At 39.8% G+C, this 16,765-nt stretch overlaps 1 protein-coding gene across 1 annotated transcript in view; it reads left to right on the top strand.

The window, feature by feature from the left end:
• Positions 1–16,765, top strand: part of CORIN (corin, serine peptidase) — a 321,033-nt gene that overhangs the window by 24,468 nt on the left and 279,800 nt on the right. Inside the window, exon 2 of the mRNA XM_023555029.2 lies at positions 16,311–16,455. Coding sequence (XP_023410797.2) covers positions 16,311–16,455 — 145 coding nt within the window. The remainder of the gene's footprint in view (positions 1–16,310; positions 16,456–16,765) is intronic.

Here is a 16,765-nt window from a genome sequence, read left to right on the forward strand (position 1 = left end):
TTTGTCTCTGTTTTTTCCCCTGCCTCCTTTTGGAAGGCCTAGCTTAGTTTGCAAACATTCAACCTGCTTCTTAATTTGGTCTTTTTCCATCTATATTTCATGTAGGTCTAGCACTCTTGCCTGTTTTTGAGTGTTCGCTTTCCTTTTAGGGAGCCCTGGTGGTGCAGTGGTTAAGAGCTACGGCTGCTATCCAAAAGGTCAGCAGTTCGAATCCCCCAGTCTCCCCTTGGAAACCCTATGCTGCTGTTAGTTCTACTCTGTCCTATAGGGTCACTGTGAGTCAGAATTGACTTGGCAGCGATGAGTTTCCTTCCTTTTAGTTTCTCTTTGCTTTCTGGCCCACCACTTCTTTTTCTAACTTTCTCTTCTAGATTTCTTCTGTGAGGTCTTCCATAGTGAGATATATAAAGTCAGTAGATTCAGGGTGTTTTAAAAACTTCCATGTTCAAATAAATCTTGTTCATACTTATCTTTCTCAGTTGGCTAATTCCTACTTAGAAGGGATTCTTCTACTAGGCCTCATGTTACCCATGTTTGGACTCAATATCTATTATGGACTGCACAGCTCCGTTTTAATACTTCTCATCTTTGCAGTGCCTTCTCTTATTCCTATTTCCATAAATTTTCTATTACATTCAGTAAGTGCACACACAATACTCATGTACCTATAATAAGTATTGTAATAACTGTGTCACGCTGAACCTTGATGCTCAAGAATTTTTGGAGAATTTTATGTTGATTTCCCAGATCTTAAACTATCCGATCTAGCTAGATTTTCAATAGCCACTTGGCATAGCTGCCCAGTCTTTAGAGGGAGGTCCCTCAGTTGCTATTGCAATAAATTCTCAATCTGTAGCTTTAAGAGGCAATCTTTCAATAATTTCTCAGATACTTGTCCTCTTTGGAGAAGCCAATTCATTGTTCTCTGAGATCTTGCCCCTTCTCCTACATTAGATTTCTTTGGGTTCCAATCATACTTTCTTACCTAGTAACCACCAACACATCTCCTCCTTTTCTAGTTGCTGCGTTAAGAGCACTAAACCTAGGCACAACTCTTTGCCCTTCTGTAGCTGTTTCTCTAGACCTTCAGAATTGTATTTTCTCTGTCATATCTGCTCAGCCTATCTGCTAAAAGTTCAACCTTTCTTTCAAGAAAATCTATCTCTTCTTTTGGTGCCCCTGGTTGATGCAATTTTTTAATGCACTTGGCTAGTAACCAGAAGAATTGAGGTTTGAGTCCACTCAGAGGCACCTCCCAAGAAAGTCCTGGCGGTCTACTTCCAAAAACTTAGCCACCTAAAACCCTAGATAGTACAGTTCTACTCTGACTGGGGTCATCGTGAGTTGGAATCAACGTGATGGCAACTAACCAGCCAACCAGCTGCCATTGAATCAGTTCTGACTCATGGCAACCCAAGTAGTGCAGAGGAGAACTGTACATAGAGTTTTTTAATGGCGCCGACCTTCCAGAAGTAGACTGCTAGAGCTTTCTTCTGAGGCATCTCTGGCTGGATTTGAACCGCCAATCTTTCGGTTAGTAGCTGAACACTCGACTGTTTGCACCACCCAGGGACACCACTGATGGCAACTGGTACTGATTTCATCTCTTTATCCAGCTTCTTCAACCTGTTATTCTGAAAATAAGACTGAAATATGTTTTTCAGACGACTCCATTTCTGCTTGCCTTCCTGAGTTAAACCATTTCTGTAGAGGCAGAATATTCAAGACTTGAGCCTTTCAAATTGCCTTTTGAACCTTTGTTGTTGTTGTTAGGTGCTCTTGAGTATAGTTGCCACATGTAACACAGAATGAAACACCGCCCAGTCCTGTGCCATCCTCACAATGGTTGTTATGCTGGAGCCCACTGTTCAAGCCACTGTGTCAATCCAACTCATTGAGTGTCTTCCTCTTTTCCGCTGACCCTATACTTTACCAAGCATGATGTCCTTCTCCAAGGACTGATCTCCCCTGACAACGTGTCCAAAGTAGGTAAGACGCAGTCTCGCCATCCTTGCTTTTAAGGAGCATTCTGGTCGTACTTCCAAGACTGATTCGTTCTTTCTTTTGGCAGTCCATGGTATATTCAATATTCTTCACCAACACCACAATTCAAAGGCCTCCATTCTTCTTCTGTCTTATTCAATTCATTGTCCAGCTTTCACACGCATATGATGCAACTGAAAATACCATGGCTTGGGTCAGGCACACCTTAGTCTTCAAGGTGACGTCTTTACTTTTCAACACTTTAAAGAGGTCCTTTGCAGCAGATATGCCCAATGCAATGCATCCTTTGATTTCTTGACTGCAGCTTCCATGGCTGTTGATTGTGGATCCAAGTAAAATGAAATCCTTGACAACTTCAATCTTTTCTCCGTTTATCATGATGTTGCTTATTGGTCCAGTTGTGAGAATTTTGGTTTTGTTTATGTTGAGGTGTAATCTACACTAAAAGCTGTAGTCCCTGATCTTCATCAGTAAGTTCTGTAAGTCCTCTTCACTTTCAGCAAGCAAGGTTGCATCATCTGTATAACGCAGGTTGTTAATGAGTCGTCCTCCAATCCTGATGCCCTGTTCTTTATATAGTCCAGCTTCTTGGGTTATTTGCTCAGCATACAGATTGAATACGTATGGTGAAAATGTGCAACCATGACACACACCTTTCCTGACTTTAAACTAATCCGTATCCCCTTGGTCTGTCTGAACAACTGCCTCTTGATTTATGTAAAGGTTCCTCATGAGCACAATTAAGTGTTCTGGAATTCCCATTCTTCGCAATGTCATCCTTAATTTGTTATGATCCACACAGTCAAATGCCTTTACATAGTCAATAAATCCCAGGTAAACATCCTTCTGGTATTCTCTGCTTTGAGCCAAGATCCATCTGACATCAGCAATGGTATCCCTGATTCCGCGTCCTCTTCTGAAACCAGCCTGAGTTTCTGGCAGTTCCCTGTTGATACACTCCTGCAGCTGCTTTTGAATCATCTTCAGCAAAATTTTGCTTGTGCATGATATTAATGATATTGTTCTATAATTTCCGCATTCAGTTGGATCACCTTTCTTGGTAATAGGCGTAAATATGGATTTCTTCCAGTGGGTTGGCCAGGTAGCTGTCTTCCACATTTCTTGGCATAGACGAATGAGCATTTCCAGTGCTACATCCCTATGTTGAAACATCTCAGTTGATATTCCATCAGTTCCCGGAGTCTTGTTTTTTGCCAATGCCTTCAGTGCAGCTTGGACTTCTTTCTTCAGTACCATAAGTTCCTGATCATATGCTACTTCTTGACATGGTTAAACGTCGACTAATTTTTTTTTGGTATAATGGCTCTGTGTATTCCTTCCATTTTCTTGTGATGCTTCCTGCATCGTTTAATATTTTCCCCATAGGATCCTTCAGTATTGCAACTCGAATCTTGAAGTTTTTCTTCAGTTCTTTCAGCTTGAGAAACACTGAGCGTATTCTTCCATTTTGGTTTTCTATCTCCAGCTTTTTGCACATGTCGTTGTAATAGTTTACTTTGTCTTCTTGAGCCACCCTTTGAAATCTTCCGTTCAGTTCTTTTACTTCATCATTTCTTCCTTTTGCTTTAGCTGCTCAACATTCGAAAGCAAGTTTCAGAGTCTCCTCTGACATTCATCTTGGGCTTTTTCTTTCTTTCCCATCTTTTCAATGACCTCTTGCTTTCTTCATGTATGATGTCCTTGATGTCATTCCACAGTTCGTCTGGTTTTCGGTCATTAATGTTCAATGCATCAAATCTATTCTTGAGATGGTCTCTAAATTTGAACCTTTGGATTTACAATAATCCCATTGAGTTGTTTTCCTAGTTCACCCCAAGAAGATGAAATACACTATAGTAAAGCCTTTCGTTCTTTTTTGTTTGGAAATAGAATCTGTCACCTTTCTATGAATGATTCCATCATTTAAGTCTGAACCAGGGTCAAAGGTTATTTAATTAACAAATCCAGAGTGAGTTTAGTACCACATGATAGTAACTGGCCAGAACTGATGAACAAGCCCTACTTATCTGAAAGGTGTCGGTCTCTTCACTTGTTGGAGAATGTAGTTTAAAACAACATAATCGGGAATGAAACTCAGAGCAGTGTATCTTCAATACCTCCCTAAGACTGGCACAAATAATCAAGGGTAGGAGCTCACTTCTACTTCTCTGGAGCCAAAGGAGCTCAGCTTTGTAGTCTACAGGCAGTATGTTTTGTCCTGTTCACCCCTAGGCCCTACAAAGTTTCCATCCTACCCCAGCCTCACTTGTAACACTGGACTGAGTTACATCTGTGTAGCTCAGGGAGCTTGTTCAGGCCTCTTTCTAGAACCTCTTCCTCATAAACACAGCCTAGTCTATTTTATAGTCTATTTAGCAAACAACTTCTCTCATGGACAAAGCTTCTAGGGGCTGTGATGATTGTCCAAAGTTGAAAATCCCACATGGACCAAGCTTGGTATAGGTTCTCCAAGACTTGAATCCTCATACCCTGCCTTCCCAAGAAATAACAATCACTCTATATGTATTTTTCTCCCAAAATACCACTCAATATTCTTTCTTGAAGTTCCTGGTTCAATGTAGCAGATGTTAGGATTTGAAAGACTTAATAAATTACTCCCTCTTTCCTCCTTGATTGACGTTGACATTAAAGTTCTCTTTTGTTATTGCCAGGCAGGCTGATGGTCACAATTAGAAGACATGATGTTTCCTTTCAAAAAATGTATCATGTCTCTGTGGAAACTCTGAGAGCTTATCTAAAGACCTAATATAGAAAGCAGAGGAGCCCTGGTGGTACAGTCGTCAAGTGCTAACCAAAAGGCGGGCAGTTCAAACCCCCTAGCCAGTCCATGGGAAAAAGATGTAGCAGTCTGCTTCCATGAAGATTTACAGCCTTGGAAACCCTGTGGGGCAGTTCTACTCTATCCTATAGTGTTGCTAGGAATCAGAATTGACTCAATGGCCACGAGTTTGGTTTAATTTTTATAGAAAGCAGGAAGAATTTGCTTATTTAGGACTGTGCCTTGTGTCAAGAATATAGAGCTGACCACACAGTAGGTGCCCAATAGATGCTTGCTAAATGACCTAAGGGATTCTCAACTAGGGAAGCTTGTACTCTAGGGACATTTGGGAATAATATGGGGACCTGTTTATTGGTTATAATTCCTAGGGGAGGGAGGGCATTTATTAGGTGGAGGCTAGGAATGCTAAACATCCTAAAATGTGTGAGACAATCCCAGCAGTGAGAAACTGTCCCGCTCAAAATGCCAATTATGTTACTTCCTTTTGGCTTTTCTTCCTCTCCCAGTCAGTACACACATGGTTTGATACCCATGGCAATGAATGCTCAATAAATACTATTGTCTTATCTTGGCGTAAAATATGCTGTTATCCTGTTGTTAGTTGCCATTGAGCTGGCCCTGACTTACATTGTCCCTATGTACAACAGAATGATACACCCCACCTCATGCCATCCTCACGGTCGCCATCATGCTTGAGTCCATTGTTGCCTTCCAACCTGGGAGGCTCATCTTCCAGCACTATATCCTACACTATTCTGTTGTGATCTGGAGGGTGTTCGCTGGCTAATTTTCAGAAGCAGATCACTAAGCCTTTCTTCCTAGTCTGTCTGGAAGCTCCACTGAAACCTGTCCGCCATGTGTGAATACTACTGGAATTTGAAATACTACTGGCATAGTTTCCAGCATCAGAGCAACACACAAGCCACTATAGTACAACAAACTTATGGGTTGTGGAATAGTCTTTATTTCCCATAAAACGTAACAATGTGGGCTGCCTTTGCCTGAGTTCACTCCGTGTCCATGGTTAATTTGCTTGCAGTCCTTTTTACATGTCCACATTACTGTCCCCCCCCCACCAAGTATTGCAGTCATCTGTGAAGTTGTCTGTCTCCTTGGAGGTAGGCTGTCAACTCCCTGAGGGCAGGGACTGTGTCATCCTCATCTTTATATGTAATATAACCCAGCTTCTGGTTCTGAGTAGGTGCTAAATAAGTACTAGTGAAATAAACCAAATGAGTGAGCTTTTCATATGTAACATAGACGTGTTTTGTAATGGAAACCTTGACATAGAATTTCTCTGTATTTTCCAACTAGAATATTCATGAAATCTAGTGAACCAGATGATGAATGTTCAATTTGGAATGCACCTTTTTGCTCTAGTTATTCAGAGAGAAATTGCTGCTTCATCTAACATGTAAAAATCCATGCTTGTCCTTTTTTTTTTGGCTGCAGGATTCCTTTCTGGTAGGTTCAGTAGGTTAACTGTTTTGAACATCTGTTTATATTTTACTTTGCATTGAAATGCCTGAAGTGGATTGTTGTAGAGCATAAAATCCATTTTGCCTTGTATGTTTTCCTTGATCATTTTCAGCTGTAGAAAGTCAATATTTTAGTTCCCTACTCACTTTGCCAATTCGTTTCAATTTTTAAAAGTCACAACATTTCCATTGTTTTAGAATCAGTGAGTCAATTAGGGCTGAAAGATTCAAACAAATTCAACAGCCTCCTTTGTGCTACATGATAAATAGATTTGGCTTCATTTTGCAGTAGGCTGGATGCCTCTGGATTTTTCCGTAGCTTCCTTAGAAAGATTGTAACGTCTAATCGGGATTGGAAATTTAAAACATTTTATGAATAAGTTTCAAATATTTAGTTTCCTGAGGGATGGATAACCCAACCTTCTTTCCCCTTCTATATCCTCTGCTGTTTTCAAAAAAATATACTGATAAAAAATGACCTTTAAGACTCTCGAATATATGCAGAAAGAGTCCTGATGTTTTATCTACTTTAAAAGGAATCTTTTATTACTTTAAGACTTGTGCCTGCCATAAAATGATAACATTGACATGTTGGAGACTGGGGGCAAAGCCATCTCCAAGAAGGATTCAGAATCCTTTTTACTTACCCTGGCTATGTAAGGAGGAGCCTGCGGTTTTTTTCCAAGATCATTTCTGTAAGTATTACAGAACTCTGATCCTCCCACACTGCTCTGAAGGAAATGGGGTTTACCTTAAACTGAAAGATTCTCCTTATTGCCTCTGAAGCTAACACCTTGCTTGAACAAAGATTGTAACTTTCCTCCAGGGAAACTGAACTGAACAAGCTCCGGTCTGCGCCTTAGAGAAAAATCAGAACTCAACTTGAAAGAAACATTGTTTTTCAGTTTTTTCTTGCTTTACTAATTTCATTTTATTTTTGGAATATGTGTGGTTGGAGAAGACATTTATTTTTTGTCCCTTATTTACAGATATGGTTAGAATGGGGGATGACTTTATAAGGTCACCTGCATTTCCAGTGGTAGAGACAGTATTCTAGAAGTTGCCTCTAAGGCGTTCCAATCTTCTCTCTCATGTCAGACTTCTGCTAAACAATGCTACCCACTGAAGTGATGCCCTGCTTGCATTCTTATCATCTAGTCTTTTTGACAGAATAAATATTTTGTCAGTATTTAGTTTCTATGAGGCATTGGTTGTTCACTCGTAGAATTCTCACCTCCATGTGGGCGATCTCAGTTCAATTCCCAGCCAAAACACCTCATTTATAGCCACCAACCATCTGTCACTGGAGGCTTGTGTGTTGCTATGATGCTGAACAGATTTCAGTGGCACTTCTAGACTAAGACTAGGAAGAAAGGCCTGGCAATATCTACATCTGAAGATCAGCCCAATAGAAAACCCTATAGATCACAGCAGTCCATTGCAACCGCTCATGGGGATAACGCAGGATGAGGCAGTGTTTTATTCTGTTGTGCATGGGGTCACCATGAGTCAGGGTCAAACTCTACAGCAGCTAGCAATAACGTTTAGTCTCTACATTGGACTTCCATTTTGGCATGTGTGAATACGGAAATTAGGGGAGGACAATGGGGTGCTATTGTTATTATGTTAATTTTCAAAGGAAAAAATGTGAGTAGGGTTGGCTTGCAGAATCGTGCGTTCTGGTGTGAACTGAGTAATTTCATTTTGAAAGAGTGCGTGAGGTATTTGGATTTTGTATGCTTCAATTAAATGTCAGAAAATGGGATTAAAGGACTTACTGAAAACCAGATGCATGTTCTTTCTGCCTCTTGGGGCATTAAAAACAAACATCACAACAAAAGACATTTGGGTTTGGCATCATTCGCGGAAGATGATTGTGGAGGCATTTTGCTTATTGGTAGGGCGGGGAGCTAATATTATGGACAATGGACAAATGCTTGGATTGAGAAGTATCTAAATTGTTGATCTCTTAACTCAATAAATCTACTCTCAATTCATGTTAAGCACACTTTCACAATTCACTGAAAACAGTGAAGAAGGCCTCTAGCATTGACACGTTTTCCTCTTCACTAAGGGGAACAACAGTGTTCTGGCTCAGTGGCCGCAGAGTAGAGATGGGTTAAAGATGCTCTTCATCTCTAATACAGAAAAAAAAAATTCAAATCACACTGCGGAATGGTGGTTGTGGAGGATGATATTCCAAGCCAAATATCTAGCAGCAAGTGGAGTCTTAGTGTCTGCATTTTTTCAAGCCTGTGGGTATATTAATATGTGACAGCGTAATACCCCCACAGGTTTTGGAGGGAGCTTCTGTGTCCTGTCAGACCACACCAGTAAGAGAGACCTTAGTATCTTTGCAGATGGTGTCCTGCACTGCTGAAGAAGCACAGGGAAAATGCATTAGTAGTTTATCACCTTCTTACTTAAAGAACGAAAGTACTAAGTGAGTCTCAAACCAATACATAGTGCTGATTTTGGATGCTTTTTTCCCGTATAATTGCCTTTAACACTGTAAGCATATCTTTTGTGGTAGGACAGAAGGTCTTTGAATTCTGCCATGATTTTGCGTGCAGTGTCATCCATTAATATGTGCCATCTCATATTGGCTTAAGAATGTTTTGATATTTTGACTTGGTAATATAAACATCTAAGCAATAAATCCACCACCTGTCAGTTAGTTTGTTGTACTGTGGTGGCTTGCATATTGCTATGATGCTAGAAGCTATGTCACTGGTATTTCAAATACCAGTAGCATCACCCATAGTGGGCAGGTTTCAGTGGAGCTTCCAGACTAAGACAGTCTGCCACATGTTGCTCCCACAGAGCCACTGGTGGTTTTGAACTGCTGACCTTTTGGTTAGCAGTTGATTTCTTTAACCACTGTGCTGCCAGGGCTCCTAGGAAGAAATCTGCTTCTAAAAATTAGCCAGTGAAAACCTTCCGGGTCACAACAGAATTTTGCCTGATAATAGTGCTGGAAGATAAGCCCTCTCCATTGGAAGGCACTCAAAATACACAGTGGCCACAACAGTGGACTTGGGCATGCCAATTACTGTGAAGATGGCACAGGACTGGGCAACATTTTATTCTGTTGTACATGGGGTGATCATAGTCAGAGCTGACTTGATGGCAGCTAACAACAATGACAACAAGCAATAAATAAAATTCTAATTAAATTCTCCAGATTGCCATATGAACTAGGATAACTTTGGCTAGTAATACTTACGAACCTAAAATTCACAGACTGTGTTGACTAACCATCCTGTCATGAGAAAGTTCTACAAAATTCCATAATTTTAGTTTAGAAATAGCATCATTTTGGTATCTAAGAAAATCCATAGGTATAGTGTCATATTACACCCGTAAAAACTTATTGCCTTTGTGTTGATTCCAACTCATAGTGACCGTATAGGACAGAGTAGAACTGTCCTATGGGGATTCCTAGGATGTAATCTTTATCAAGCAGAATATTGGGTCTTTTCTTCCTCTTAGTAGCTGGTAGGTTCAAACCTCTGACCTTTCAGTTAGCAGCTGAACACTTAACCACTGTGCTACCAGGTCTCCTTATTGGGTCATATTATGAAGGCAGAATTAACCTTCACATTTCAAGATATTCTCTTAATCAGAAACTGTACTTTGTCTTCTTGAACCACCCTTTGAGATATTCTGTTCAGCTCTTTTACTTCATCATTTCTCTCTTTCGCTTTATCTACTCTACATTCAAGAGCAAGTTTCAGAGTCTCTTCTGATATCCATTTTGGTTTTTCTTTCATTCTTGTCTTCTTAATAATCCTTTGCTTTCTACATGTATGATGTCCTTGATGTTAACCCACAACTCTTCTGGTCTTTGGTCATCAGTGTTCAGTGTGTCAAATCTATTCTTGAAATAGTCTCTAAATTTAGGTGGAACATATTCAAAGTTGTACTTTGGCTCTTGTGTACTTGTTTTAATTTTCTTCAGCTTTAACGTGAATATACATATGAGCAATTGATCCGCTTTGCAGTTGACTCATGGCCTTGTCCTGATTGATGATATTGAGCTTTCTCCATCTTCTCTTTCCACATATGTAGCCGATTTGATTCCTGAGTATTCCCTCTGGCAAGGTCCATGTTTATAGTTGTTGTTTGTGGTGTTGGAAAAAGGTATTTCTGATAAATAAGTCATCGGTCTTGCAGAATTCTATCATGCAATCTTCAGTGCCGTTTCTATCACTGAGGCCATATTTTCCAATTACTGATCCTTCTTCTTTGTTTCCAACTTTACCATTCCAAGCACCAGTAATTATCAATGCATTTTGATTGCATGTTTGATCAATTTCAGACTTCAGATGTCGGTAAAACTATTCATTTCCTTCATCTTTGACATTAGTGCTTGGTTTGAATAAAACTTGTATTAACTGTTTTTTTGCAGGCGTATGGATATTATCCTATCACTGACAGTGTTGTACTTCAGGATAGATTTTGAAATGTCCTTTTTGATGATGAGCATGATGCCATTCCTCTTCAATTTGTCATTTCTGATATAGTAGACCATATGATTGTCTGATTCAAAATGACCAATACAGTCCATTTCAGCTCACTAATGCCTAGGATATTGATCATCAGTTGTTCCATTTTATTTTTTACTTCTAATTTTCCTAGATTCATACTTCGTACATTCCACATTCCAATTATTAATGGATGTTTGCAGCTGTTTCTTCTCATTTTGATATGCCGCATCAGCAAATGAAGGTTCTGAGAGCTTTACTCCATCCACATCATTATGGTCAACTCAACTTTGAGGAGGCAGCTGTTCTTCCATCATATTTTGAGTGCCTTCCAACCGGAGGGACTCATCTTCCAGCATTATATAAGACAGTGTTCTGATAATATCCATAAGGTTTTCACTGGCTAATTTTTTTTTTTTTTTTTTGGCAAAGGTGTAGATCACCAAGTCCTTCTTCCTAGTCCATCTTAGCCTGGAAGCACCACTGAAACCTGTCCACTAAGGGAGACCATGTTGGTATTTGAAATACTGGTGACATAGCTTCCAGGACCACAGCAACGCACAAGCCACCACAGTATGACAAGCTGACAGAATATACCATGGACTTGCAGAAGAATGAACAAATCTTGTTTAGGAGAAGTACAGTCAAAATGTTCTTTAGAAGCAAGGATGGGGTGACTTCATCTTGCTTACTTTGGACATGTTATCAGGAGGGACCAGTCCCTGGAAAGGATATCAGGCTTGGTAACGTAGAGGGTCAGCAAAAAAGAGGAAGAGGCTCAATGAGATGGATTGACAGTGGCTGCAACAATGGGCTCAAACATACCTACTATTGTGAGGATGTCACAGGACCAGGCAATATTTCTTTCTGTTATACTTGGGGTTGCTGTGAGTCAGAACCAACTTGCTAGCACGAAACAACAATGCCATCTCAAGCTTACCTGATCTTTTGTTGCAATTTAAACAAATACTATTTGAAATAAAAATACTGACATATCTTTAAGTCTGATGCTGAACCTTAGGAAATAGCAAGCTGATATTAGTCTCTTTTCAGAAGTTATCTTTGGATGGGGAGTCCCTGGGTGGTACAAAAGTTATTGTGCTTGGCTGCTAACAGAAATGTTGGAGGGTGTGCAATTCCTAGCCACTTCTTCCCACTCTGAATGAGGAGAGTTTTGTGAGGGGCTAAAGCTGTTAGTCCCTAAGGAGGCACGTGGTTCCTTCTGGGTTGAACTCCTGTTTGTTGTAAACTGGTTGTTAGCAGCTCTTCTCATCTCTGAGAATTTTCTGGAAAAACCTACCTACAGAGGCAGCCAGAGGAAACGTAAGCATGATGCAATAGTTTCCTAAGGCTGGCATAACAAAATACCACAATCTGGGTGGCTTGTAAGAACAGAAAGTTATTTTCTCAGTTTGTAGTACAAGTTTAGAGTGCCAGCAGGGCTACATTCTCTCAGAAGTCTAGGGGAAGATCCTTTCTTGTCTCTCCCAGTTTCTGGCAGCCCCAGGCATTCCTTGGCTTACAACAACATAACCCCATCATCACAAGGCTTTTTTCCCTCTGTGTCTCTGTGGGTCTTCTCTCCTCTTTTATAAGGCTAAGACTCAGATTGGATCTGGACCCACCCTACTCCAGTATGACCTCATGTTAACGTAACAGATAACATCTTCAAAGATCTTATTTCCAAACAAGATCATGTTCACAGGTATCCGGGGTTAGGATGTCAGCATATCTTTACGGGGACACAATGCAATGCATAATATATGGTAAAAAAGATGACAAAAACATATAGAAGAAAGAGAAGAGAGGAGAGGGGAAGAGAGAGAGATTGGATATATGATAAAAAGGAGCATGTAAGATTCCTGATAAGGGAGAAGGAGATGGAGTCTGTAACAAAAGTGGTAGAATTAATCTTAAATAGGTGAGGGAGAGTGTCTGTATTGTAACAGAAGAGGAGAAAGATAAAACGAGTGCATAAATGGGCAGGTTTGTAGGGCTTGATTAAGAATTATATGCTTTGAAATATGTGCAGGTCCAATCAGATGCATCGCTCCTTGCCCAAACCATGGAATGCTGTGTCTGGGCTTGACTTAGAGTTTCAGGGATGTGCATAGTTGATTCTGGAAGAGAGGCACCATTTGGAAAGAGGGTTGTTCACAGTCCACTGAAATTTAGGGCTCATCTGACATTATCCATTAGGCAGTAACGTCTCAGAGTTGCATTGCGTTCAGAGGAACCTCCAAGGACCTCTGAATAATGCAGCATTTGCAGTAATAGTCATAAGTGGCCGTGAGAGCAACGTGAATGTTAGGTACTCAAGAGAGCGATGCTGAACTATTGTATTTCTTTCAAGTTATTTCTTCTTCCTCTCCCCCTGTAAAAAGCAATGTTTCCTAGTCAGTGGAGAAAATATTTGGACTAACCCTGAGTATGGTATTTGGAGTTCAAATGCTTATTGATGTACACTTATATACGATATTAAAATGAGCCTCTAGTGCTTTCTCTACTGACTCTTTACCTATGAATACTAAATGAGAAGTATTTTACCACAGATTTCAGATAGCACTGAGGCCTTTGTGAATTGCCACCCAAAAAATGATCCCTATAATGTTCCTGTAACCATCTTAACCAAGAAATCCTTTCCGTTGTTATGGAAGTCAAAGAAGCTTCGTAATTCCTTACCTCTCTGAATGTATTTTACAACTCTCTTTTTTACATATCATAGGCTTTTTCAGAGGTGTTTTTCTCAGGATTATGGCTGGCTCTAGTACTGCTCTCTTTACAATGTCTTACCTGATCCTCCATCGAGAAATCATGTTCTTAACTTTTGAATTCCCATGGCACTTCAGCTATAAGTCTTGTGATTGCTTATCATCTGATACTTTGAAATATAGTTATGTTGCTATGTACATATTTTATCTCTCCTACAAGGCTGAGAGCTTTTTGAGGGACCATGGGTCGAAATCATTGTTACATCCGTCACCCTGCTTACTACAATTACTTATATATAGTAGGCATTCAATAACTAATTGTTGAGTAAAGGAAATAAACAAGGATATTATGCCTCTATCTCTGTTGGGCTGCAGTCTCACACTTAGTTTTTAACAAGTAAATGCTATTACATGCCTTAAAGTGTGCCGCCCATCCAATGCTGGTGTTGTAATCAATATGCTATTGCATATCTCATGTCACACTGCATCAGCGCCATACCTTATTGCTGTTCAAATTGTAAATTAACTCTGAGTGGCCTCATACTGGTAGTTTAAATCAGGTACAGAGGGAGTATATCGGAAAAGACATTATTGTTGTTAGTTGCTATTGAATGAGTTCTGATTAATGGTGACCCCATGTGTGTAGAGTAGAACTGTACTCCATAGAGTTTTCAAGGCAGTGACCTTTCAGAAGCAGATCACCAGGCCTGAGTAAAGATATTAACTTATAAAATTAAGCCATTCACAAGCTAATATCATAAGTTCCTTCAAATAACATCTCTTGTAGAGAGTTCTTAAAGTTATTGAAAGTGTCATCACATTATGTCGTGAACACTGCTTGCAGTATGTGTCCGTGAACAGGAACGGATTCTGATGTTGGGAACATAAAACAGAAAGCGTAGTATTGCAGATGCCTTGCTGTTCAGAAGAACCCATCAAAGTTGTCTTTGTATCAATGGGAAATGATTAAGAAATACTGGCCAGGGAGTCCTGATAATATTACAGGACAATGCTGGTAGAACGACTTCCTGATAATGATAAGGCTCTGTATCAAAAGTCATTCATTTTTTCCTTAATCAGATATTTATTGCAGGAAAGGAACTAACAAACTCGGTGATGAATGGCCTGGGGGTGACGGAGAGGTGAGGAATCCAAATTACCCGGGTACTGGAAAGTGGAATTAATGCACATAAGGAAGTCAGAAGAACTGGTTTGAAGGTAGGAGTAGAGAAAGAGGTTAGTGTTGGCTGCAGACATGTTGAGAAGAGGTGCTGTTAACCGCCCTGCTTTGGAAATATAAGAAATAACTTGAAAAGACATTCAGAACTTGGGAGAGATTTGGGAAATAGTTGTAGAGAGGTTATAGTTTAAGCTCTGGAAACTGCCAGAGGAGAAAAATGAAGAGTCAAAAGTCCAGGGAGTTCCATGAGAAATGCCTCTGTTAGGGGACCAGGTGAGTTGCCCATAGTGACAAAGCAATTTTAATACATCTCAAACTCCTATTAAAAAGTCATAGCCTTAAGGTAGTTACAGTAAAGTCTGAAAAAACCAGAACTTATATTAGGTGGATATACAAGGAGGAAAACTCAAATATTTTCCACTAAAACGATTACTTCAGCCTAATATGCTCTGAAAGCTGGAACCTGAGTGACGCAGACAGGATCAGTAAATCATCGATATTGCAACCCACACACGAGGAAGTACAGATGTGAAAGCCAGAAACAGTTCCAAGAACTGCAAGAGTTGGAGATGAAGGCTCAGTCATGGTTCTTCGAGAATGCTGAAATTAATTGGCTTCCAGTAGAATGGAAATGGAATAAAAAAAGCTTGGATGATGGGAGCAATTTACAAAGTTTTTAAATAAACTCAACAATAGCATGAAAAAACAAAACTGATGCTACTTGTCATCAGTCACTGCCCCGTCCAATGTTAAATTAATTTTTTTCCCACCATCCAGGACACTGATCCTACAACCTGTGTATAATGACATTATCCAAAATATTAAACTACAGGAAGCTGTTTCTTCAAAAAGTGATTGCCAGCATTGAAATGTGCAGGATTTTACAGACATCATTTCCGGCAAGAGATTGAACTAAGCAGATAAAGACTAGGACTTTATCTTGAACCAACACTGTTGCATCTCGTTATCCTTTCACAAATGGATGGGCTTGTGTGCAGTGGAGGGTGTCCTAAGAGATCATCAGAGTTCAACTGACCAACAGGACAGGTTCTCTCTCATTGTTCAACTTGTCACTGAATACCTGCTCAGTTTTTTTATTAGTTCACCTTGCTGAGCTACTATGGAGTAAAGGCTGAAAGCTTATTTTATCCAGATTGATGCAGATTCAGGTTATGACTAATGAGGCAGATAAGAACGAAGTCTAGATCATGTCCTGCCTACCCTACTCACCAATATTCTTTCACTGTATTAGGAAGTCCTTGCTTACAGCTCTGGGCCAAGGTGGGTTCTTTCTACAGTAATGTATAAAAAACCTACAAAAACCCGTAATGTATAGCCCTTGTGAATAACGCTAAATTGGTAAATACGTTAAAATACAAAACAAAACATATTATCATGAAAATTAGTGCACTCCTGAGAAATGTTTCAGAAATGGATGATTTGCTTTGCTCTGCATTGGATGTAGCAGTTATTTGTTCATTTCTTAGCATGATTTGGTGACTAACCTCAATTCATGCCCTAAAGCACACACAGTAAATTCCTTTAGAAAAGCTGCTGTTCTGGATGGATAGTTGTACTCTCTAATTTTATGCCATGTATTGTGTTTGTTGTAATATTAAAACCATGCCTCATTTTCCTCCTTCACTTTAGGTCCTGGGAGATGATGACGATAACATGGGTGATGGCTGCTCTCAGAAGCTGGCGATTGCTAAGTACCTCCGTTTTCTATTGCTGGTCCTGATTCCATGTATCTGTGCTCTCATTGTCCTGCTGGTGATCCTGCTTTCCTTTCTTGGTGGGTGATGCCATTATGAAAGAAAAATGAGGTTAAAATTAAAATTAGCATGATTTATAAGAGTGATTTCTAGCTAGTATTTATTTAACCTGAAGTGTCAACTAAATGATAGGGTAGTCTGTTGACTATCTTATACAAATCTGCAGTCCCAGCCACTGTAATTATTTTAGGGTTATCATTATTAATGTTAATTAATGGACTAATGAATTAAAAAACATTTATTGAGTGATTACTGGATAGCCGCCCCACAGGGTTTCCAAGAAGCACTGGTGGATTCAAACTGCCCACCTTTTGGTTAGCAGCTGAATGA

Source organism: Loxodonta africana, chromosome 5, assembly GCF_030014295.1.
Source record: "Loxodonta africana isolate mLoxAfr1 chromosome 5, mLoxAfr1.hap2, whole genome shotgun sequence".
Taxonomy (NCBI): Eukaryota; Metazoa; Chordata; class Mammalia; order Proboscidea; family Elephantidae; genus Loxodonta; species Loxodonta africana.